Source organism: Hordeum vulgare, chromosome 4H (assembly GCF_904849725.1).
Source record: "Hordeum vulgare subsp. vulgare chromosome 4H, MorexV3_pseudomolecules_assembly, whole genome shotgun sequence".
Taxonomy (NCBI): Eukaryota; Viridiplantae; Streptophyta; class Magnoliopsida; order Poales; family Poaceae; genus Hordeum; species Hordeum vulgare.
In genome coordinates, this window is record NC_058521.1 from 548010228 (window position 1) to 548019334 (window position 9107).

The 9107-nt window shown below is 45.3% G+C and overlaps 1 protein-coding gene across 1 annotated transcript; it reads right to left on the reverse strand.

The window, feature by feature from the left end:
• Positions 1–4744: 4744 nt before the first annotated feature.
• Positions 4745–6069, reverse strand: LOC123450732 (swi5-dependent recombination DNA repair protein 1 homolog). Its single transcript, XM_045127844.1, has one exon. It carries the CDS (start codon positions 5807–5809, stop codon positions 4745–4747), a length of 1065 nt encoding a protein of 354 aa, XP_044983779.1. The 5' UTR covers positions 5810–6069.
• Between the last annotated feature and the right edge of the window lie 3038 nt (positions 6070–9107).

The following is a 9107-nucleotide window of genomic DNA, read 5'->3' on the forward strand; positions in this document are numbered from 1 at the left end:
AGAATAGACGAAGGTCGTCTTCTATGCCTTGGTCGTAGAATCTGAAGTATGCCATGCTAGGGTACCGCACCTGATGAGTGCCTTGACTCAAAGTCTGTTGAGAGGTACAGAGAGTGATCCATGATTGAATCACTAGCAGCGGTCAAAATTTATCCTTAGTAACTGATGGACTAAGGAATTTTTCTCGATTATGGAGGTGGTTAAAGAGTTTGTCGTAAAGGGTTACGTCGATGCAAGCTTTGTCACTAATCCGAATAACTATGAGTAGTGAAACGGATTCGTATAGTAGAGTAGATATTTGGAGTATTTCCGAATAGCACATAGTAGCAGCATCTATAAGATGACATAAAGATTTGTAAAGAACACACGGATCTGAAAGTTTCAGAACCGTTGACTAAAACCTCTCTCACGAGCAAAACGTGATCAGACCCCATAACTATATGGGTGTTGGATTCGTTGGAATCACATGGTGATGTGAACTAGATTATTGACTCTAGTGCAAGTGGGAGACTGTTGGAAATATGCCCTAGAGGCAATAATAAATTAGTTATTATTGTATTTCTTAGTTCATGATAATTGTTTATTATCCATGCTATAATTGTATTGATTGGAAACACAATACTTGTGTGGATACATAGACAAAACACTGTCCCTAGTAAGCCTCTAGTTGACTAGCTCGTTGATCAAAGATGGTCAAGGTTTCCTGGCCATAGGCAAGTGTTGTTACTTGATAACGGGATCACATCATTAGGAGAATCATGTGATGGACTAGACCCAAAACTAATAGACGTATCATGTTGATCGTGTCATTTTGTTGCTACTGTTTTCTGCGTGTCAAGTATTTGTTCCTATGACCATGAGATCATATAACTCACTGACACCGGAGGAATGCTTTGTGTGTATCAAACGTCGCAACGTAACTGGGTGACTATAAATATGCTCTACAGGTATCTCCAAAGGTGTTCGTTGAGTTAGTATGGATCGAGACTGGGATTTGTCACTCCGTGTGACGGAGAGGTATCTCGGCGCCCACTCGGTAATACAACATCACACACAAGCCTTGCAAGCAATGTGACTTAGTGTAAGTTGCGGGATCTTGTATTACGGAACGAGTAAAGAGACTTGTCGGTAAACGAGATTGAACTAGGTATGCGAATACTGACGATCGAATCTCGGGCAAGTAACATACCGAACGACAAAGGGAATGACATACGAGATTATATGAATCCTTGGCACTGAGGTTCAAACGATAAGATCTTCGTAGAATATGTGGGATCCAATATGGGCATCAAGGTCCCGCTATTGGATATTGACCGAGGAGTCACTCGGGTCATGTCTACATAGTTCTTGAACCCGCAGGGTATGCACACTTAAGGTTCGACGTTGTTTTATGCTTATTTGAGTTATATGGTTGGTTAGAGAATGTTGTTCGGAATCCCGGATGAGATCACGGACGTCACGAGGGTTTCCGGAATGGTCCGGAAACGAAGATTGATATATAGGATGACCTCATTTGATTACCGGAAGGTTTTCGGAGTTACCGGGAATGACGAATGGGTTCCGGGTGTTCACCGGGGGGGGGGGGCAACCCACCCCGGGGAAGCCCATAGGCCTTGGGGGTGGCGCACCAGCCCTTGATGGGCTGGTGGGACAGCCCAAGAAGGCCCTATGCGCCAAGGATAGAAAATCAAAGAGAAAAGAAAAAAAAGGTGGAAAAGGAGAGAAGGACTCCACTTTCCAATCCTAGTTGGAATAGGATTGGAGGAGGACTCCTCCTCCCTTGGTGGCGCAGCCCTTGGGGCTCCTTGAGCCTCAAGGCAAGCCTCCCCTCCCTCCTCCTATATATATGGAGCAATTAGGGCTGATTTGAGACAACTTTTAAGGCAGCCCGACCACATACCTTCACGGTTTTACCTCTAGATCGCGTTTCTGCGGAGCTCGGGCGGAGCCCTGCTGAGATTAGATCACCACCAACCTCCGGAGCGTCGTCACGCTGCCGGAGAACTCATCTACCTCTCCGTCTCTCTTGCTGGATCAAGAAGGTCGAAATCATCGTCGAGCTGTACGTGTGCTGAACGCGGAGGTGCCGTCCGTTCGGCACTAGATCGTGGGACGGATCGCGGGACGGTTCGTGGGACGGTTCGCGGGGCAGATCGAGGGACGTGAGGACGTTCCACTACATCAACCGCGTTCACTAACGCTTCTGCTGTGCGATCTACAAGGGTACGTAGATCGGAAATCCCATCTCGTAGATGGACATCACCATGATAGGACTTCGTGCGCTTAGGAAAATTTTTGTTTCCCATGCGACGTTCCCAACAATACATTGTGATGCCTATAAGTTATCTGAAAAACCCACCTCGCCTTCGTCACAGGTACCCAGGCGACCTCTCTTTCTCTGTCCCCTTCTCTCCCCTGAAATTGTCGGTGATCTGATTACATATTTTTGTGATATGGGTCATTCCATTCTTATTTAGGCAAGACATTGCCATGCCTGAACCATATTTTTGTGATATGAGTCCCTGTTAACTGTTAATTGAGTTCCAGGCCGATGTGGGAGTGCCGGAGTGGTAACTGAAAATATATAAATCCCAACAATATGTACATCTATGCAAATACTATCATGTTCTCTATACATAAAAATTCTAAGCCAAACTTTTAAGAATTTCACTTCCAATTGCGTGTCATCTACACAACCAAATTGTAAAGCTCACCTAACTTTCATTTAGTAAGTAGGTTTTTAATTTGTAAGTTATTTAGTAATGCCTTTTGTTCTTGTCTTACAGCTTGCTTCTGCTTCACTTTACTTGGTTTGTTAATTGATACTTTCATGTGTTGCAGAAAGCACTGTTCTTGATGGCATTCTATTTGGTTTTCTTCAGTAAATAAAGGTGATATTATCTAAGGCTTACGTCCCTTTTATCCGATTTCATTTATTAATTGATATCCGGATGTGTTACCGGGAAGACTGCTCTACATGGAATATATATTTTCGAAGCTTTAGTGATTTGTCTTGGCTTTCTTTCTTTTGGACAAGCCCCATCGCTTGGTGCTTGATGCAGAGATATACTATGTATGATATGCATGTCGTTAGAATGTAATTACTACCATCTCTTTGTTGCTATGTCCAGTTTACAAGATATGTTATCTCTCTAATAAACTTTGGTTTCAGGTTGGTGACAGAGGTTTTGACTGAAGATTTTACAGTTTGGTCATCAAGTTAAGTCCATCAGTCACATTATTCACACAAAAATTTAGATAATGATCAGTTGCTCTACTACCTATGTTGTCTCCATTAGTTTCTGTGTTTAGGCTTTTTATTCTACTTAGATGTAAAAAAGATATATCAAACAATGGCTAGCGTGCACATTTTTACCCAGTGATATTGGTCACATGATTCATGCCTTCTCAACTAGAATTTCATGCTCCATCTCATTCTCACTTACCTTCTCAACTGGAAGCAAACCTAAGAAAATGAAAATACAGATCAACAAGAGAAATATTTGTACTTCGTTTCAACTAAAAAGAAGAAAATAAAGTCATTCTACAAAATAAATTGGACTTAAACCTTATATTGCAACGTCCACAACGGGCTTACGCAAAGTATATGAACGGCCTACGCCATGGGCGTCCCGCTTCTTTGGCACTAGTTATATACTCCCTTCGTCCGGATATACTTGTCCTAGAAATGGATATAATGGATGTATCTATAACTAAAATAAGTCTAGATACATTCATCTCTAGGACAAATATTTTCGGACGAAGGGAGTATTATATAGAGGCTAAGCTAGCGACGTTCTCCTTTTTTACAGTTTTTTCTTACCTACTTTAAGAAAATGGCACGTGTTAACAAGTAAATTTGGGGTAAATTCGGCTTGTGTGTCTCACGTTGTACAAGGCACTACAGAAAACAAGGGGAAAGACAAGCCACCGCCGCCGGCGCTACCCGGGCCTCGCCTGGCAGGCCCTGCAGGCAGCGGCGACGGGGGAGAGAAGGCCTCCCGACCCCTCCCTCTCGCGCGGTGCAGCCCGGTTCCATGCTCGTCTTATGCCAAATTTGACCACTTTTCACCTTCTTGTGGATTGTCCGTGGTCCAGATTCATTTGGGATGCCATTGCTACAATGACAAAATTACCTTCTCTGGAATTGGCAACATGGAACGACTCCTCCGACCTCAAAACCTGGATGAATATGAGATTTAGGCTAGCTTAGGCACACAATAGGAAGAAAGTTCTAACAGTGATGCATTTGGTTCTCTGGAAAATATGGCGGGAGAGGAACCGTCGTATCTTTAGCCTCGACACTCGACAGATTAATGTTTTCCTAAACAAGGTAATTGATAAAATTCATCACTGGAATATGGCAGGCGCAGGAATCCCCTTTGACCCGGGTTGACATGAAGGTGTTTCTACACCTTTTTCTAGTCTTCTCCTTTTGTTATTTCTTCTTCTTTTAATTTAGGTGGACGCTTGCGCACCATGGTTTTCATGCTGCTCCCTTTGGAATATCTTTGTATGTCTTACTTTCTCCCCTGATCAATTAATTCGACAATCCATTGCCGACATTTAAAAAAAAAAAATTGAGCTCGCCCACTGTTGGATGTCGATGTCGACGAGATGAGTGTTTACCGAATTTGCTAGAGTTGCTCTTATTTGCATCATTGCATGTAGTTACATTTGGACGGCTCAGATGATACTACATAGTATAACAGTGGCCGGACGGCCGGGGAGTCGGCGACGGCGCTCATTTCTTTGCAGCGGCAGCCTGCTTGTCCTTGGTGGTGGACTTGGCGGAGAGCTTGAGGTGCACGCCGGGGTTGCCGCCGCTGCATGAGCTGTGCAGCATCAGCGAGTTGTTGATCACCTGCACGTTGCTGTTGATCAGCGCCGTCATCATCCCCTGCTTCTTCTTTTCGCCGTCCACGGCGCCGCCGTCCAGCCGGTGGCCGCCGTGATGCTCCTTCCACGAGGCGTCCTTGCTCTTGCCGCCGCCCACCTTCATGGACGCGCCCTTGTTCTCCCCCGCCAGCGTGATCGCGCTCGCCGCCTGGTGGCCGTGGCCGGAGCCGGATGAGCCGGTGGCCCTGTGCACCACGTTGGCGACGCCAGCCTTGATCTGCCCGTGCAGCTTCCCGTGCTCCGCCTTGGACTCCTTCTCCTTCTCCTTGTGCTTGCCGTCCTCGCCGGAATGGGCATGGTTGTCCTTCTCCTTCTCCTTGTCTTTCTCCTTGCCTTGCTTGCTGTCCTGGCCGGCGTCGGCATGGTGGTGCTTGTGTTTCTCCTTCTCCTTGTGTTTGCCGTCCTCGCCGGCGTGGTGCTTCTTGTCCTTGCTCTTGTGCTCGTCCCTGTCGGCCTCCTTGTGGTGGTGTTGGACGGCCTTGCCGTGCTTGGTCTCAGCGGCAGCGGCAGCAGGCGGGTGCACGGCGGTTTTGTCCGGCTGCGGGACGACGTCGACGTCCTTGGGCTTGGGCGCCGCGATCGGCTTAGGTGGCAGCTTGGTCGGCGTGGCGGTAGTAGCATCAGCGTTGGAGTTGGTGTTGGGCGGCGGCTCTCGGATGGGCGCGAGCGGCGAGGCCCGCGACGGGGACGCCTGGCTCTGGGCCGCACGAGGAGGAGTCGGAGACGGAGACGGAGGAGCGGCGCCTCTGGTGGGCGGCGCAGTGGGTTGGCGGGAGGGTGACGGCGACGGGCGGCGCGGCGAGGACGGGGACAGGCGGCGCGACACCTGCGGGCGCACCGGGGGCGCCCCGGTCCAGTAGGGGAACCAATACCTGGGCGGCTGCTGCTGGTTCTGGTCGCCGTCCGCCATGGACTCCTTTTGAACAAACTGGATGGTGGATCCGATCGAGCAAGCTTAACACACCGGCGGGCGATGGATGATGGCAATGTGTTTGGTTGGTTGATTACACGGCGACGGCGGTGGGATTTATAGCGGAAGCAAATCTCATTTGTAAGGTAGCAGAAGACGGAGGATGATGGATAGATCGGCAATGGCGGGCATGGAATCTGATGCTGCCGTGTGCCTCGCCGCGGATGGGAGACGACGACGATAGGAGACGACGTGTGCCTCGCCGCGCCTTTGCTTTGCCCTGCCTTGTTTGACATGCAGAATGTACACTTGGAACAAATCTTTGCTTACTTGCGACGTGTTTGCTTGCTCCATCTCCATCAACAACATCCTTCTCTTTTTTAATATTCTTTTAATACAACTCAAAAAATGCATATGAATAAGGTGTACACGGGTGCGTTCATGTGTGTTATTGTTCGTGCGGGTCCGAACAACGCGCAAACGATAAACCTCTTCACAAACCTTAAATGTATTTATTTTTCTTTCTCAAAGCTACTCATACATCTAAATGCTTTCAAGTTTGGCACGAACATCCCGCAGTCACTCATCATTCTCCATAAAAATCATTTAATATTTTTTAACAATTTTCTGTTCACTCTCCGACTTATGTGAGCCAGGAAGCTACTCCAAAACAAATGTCTCACATCCATACTTGCTTATGTGTCATGCTTGCATGGCTAAGAAAATTAGGTAATGGATTGTAACTATTTAGGAATAGAGGATATCTAGAGTAAGGGTCCACCATCCATCGTCGTTCTCGAGAAGTTGAGAGAGCGATAACGAGCAGATGAAAAGGGGAGAAAACCATCTGCAGCCCCCCAATCCCTCGCCGCCCTGCGCCTATCGTTCGTCCCCGTCGGCCCTCGCCGCCGTCCGCTGACGGCCGTCATCGACGTACCTCCCCTGTCGCGGTTTGATTCTGCAGCTGCTCGCCCATCCGCACCATGGCGCCCCCTCTCCTCACATCCCCTCCCCTCCATCCTTCTCTCCAATGGATATGTGCGGTGGTCAACAGCCCACACCTTCTCCATTATCTAATTTGATCTTCAACTCCGTGTTAATTCATCTAATTCCATGGCTGATGCGACAGGTCATCGGTGATAGCGGCGTTGGGGATGGGGCGAGGACCATGGAAGCTCTGATCTGCTATGCGCCTTCTCCATGGCCGTCATGGACCATGAAAATGAGTTGCTGGAAAGAAACAAAAAGGATTTGAAAGAAAACATAGAGAGAGTGCTTCAATCAAGGCCGGTGTTATGAGACATCACGGGGTATGTGTTCAACTTAATGTTTGCCCCTTCTTTTGGGCTATTTGTTATTGTTAGGTTGAATTTGCCACATTGTAATCTCTCAGTATAAAACTTCCCTGACCGTATAATATGTGTATTAATAATCACATGTTCATGCAAGGCTTCCTTCAGATATTTATCTTAAGATTTCTTTTACCAACATCATGTATATGGATAACTTCTAGGAGTGTAAGAAGATAGATATATGCCACTTTCTTTCATTTTATTTAGCAACTGTAATATGCTCTTTTCTATACTGCAGTCATCTGCAGTTACACATACTTCTATAGATGTAACACCATTTCAATCTGTAGATGCCACACTAATTTTGCATGTATGAAGAATATATGCTTGAATTCTGAACTATTTATGGAAGCAATCTGATGTTTGGCTCACCATTGCTGGTTTGCTGCAAAGTTTGCGACAGAGCAGAATAGAAAATCGTTTCAGCTAAGATCATACATACGTAATTCTTTTTATTGTCACGGGAGAGGGCTTCTGAGTCTTGCAAGGAAGAAATGACTCATCAAACCGTAGATAGCCTTAGTTATGAGGATGTTTACATCATATGTAGGCCCAAAAATTACTTGCAAAGGAACATGTATGCACCTAAACGATCCCTTCCGCAATCAGCATTGTACTTGCAGAATTGCATGCCATGCGAATCCAAGAAGCAACAACTCCTTGGACTGATGAAACAACCATGGAGATGCGGTTACAAGGTGGCTGTCATAATCTTGGAGACTAGCCGTTGGGTTGTTAGTGCAAAGACATCGGTTGTTGATCAATGTTGTTTTGCATAGTTTGACAGTAAGCCTGAGATTTAAACTCAGATCAGCGGTGAGCCTCATTATCAGGGCTAAATACAAAGGGCACATTGTGTATGTTACAAATTTGACTTCTCTCATCTATGAATTTGTCCTATGGACGTGTATATGATCTCTTTCTTTTCCAAATGGGCAAGACAAAAAGGCCAAAACAAATTTGTCATGTTGCTGCACATATTTCTTTGCTACGACCTCTTTCGTTTAATGCTCCAAGACCAGTGTACACTAATTTAATTTATTAACATGTGTGACCTTCCAAAATTTCTCTAATTTATGTGGATTTCGGTCTCTGTTTCTAAGATTCCTCAGCGTATGTTGGCATTTGGTTCTCAAATGATACTACCATGTGCTTATTTGACCATACAAGACAGGAATGCAGTGAAGAAAAACTGAGTAGGAGATCATTCAGGATGACGCCAACATATGCAAAGTTAGTGCAGGACTTCAATTGATAAAACGATCAAATAGTAAAGCTATCTTCTAAACTGCAGCCTCAACTAGGTTTCTCTCTAACAAATATACCCAATAAACTCAGAAATACGATTTCGCCCTTGCAATTAAAATTCCTTTATAAGACCCTGTTTCCAAAATGATGTATTGACTTAGAATCTACGATGTTGTTAGAAATTGATCAGTGAGTTGCTGCCCATGTATGATTCCGTGATATACAAGAATCTGGAGGCTAATTAATTGGATGAATAGTATTTATGTCCGAATAACTTGTCATTTAGCAACATCATTTATTTTAGATAGCTTCTCATGATGCATGTTAATCATATGGCACCCTCTATTAATACCAGGAACTTGCACAATCCAGTATCCTTTATATTTCTGTAGGTTGGTGTGAACCACAATGTACAATGTACATAATGTCGACAAAGGTATGGAATATTAAGATATAGTTCTTTTGTTGCTTCTCTATGCGATGACTTTGCTGCATTTGAGGATTTGGCTATGATAACCATTTGGCTGCATTTTTTTCTATTTCTCTTCTACCTCGGTTGTGAGATAAACCTGTGATCCTACCTTCTATATATAGTTGTTTTAATTATGATGAGAAACCTAAAACCTTTTTTTGCGGGTCACTATAGGATAAGCAAATCAAAGAAAATTATGTGCCTTCGGCATCCAGGTTAGTAGTAT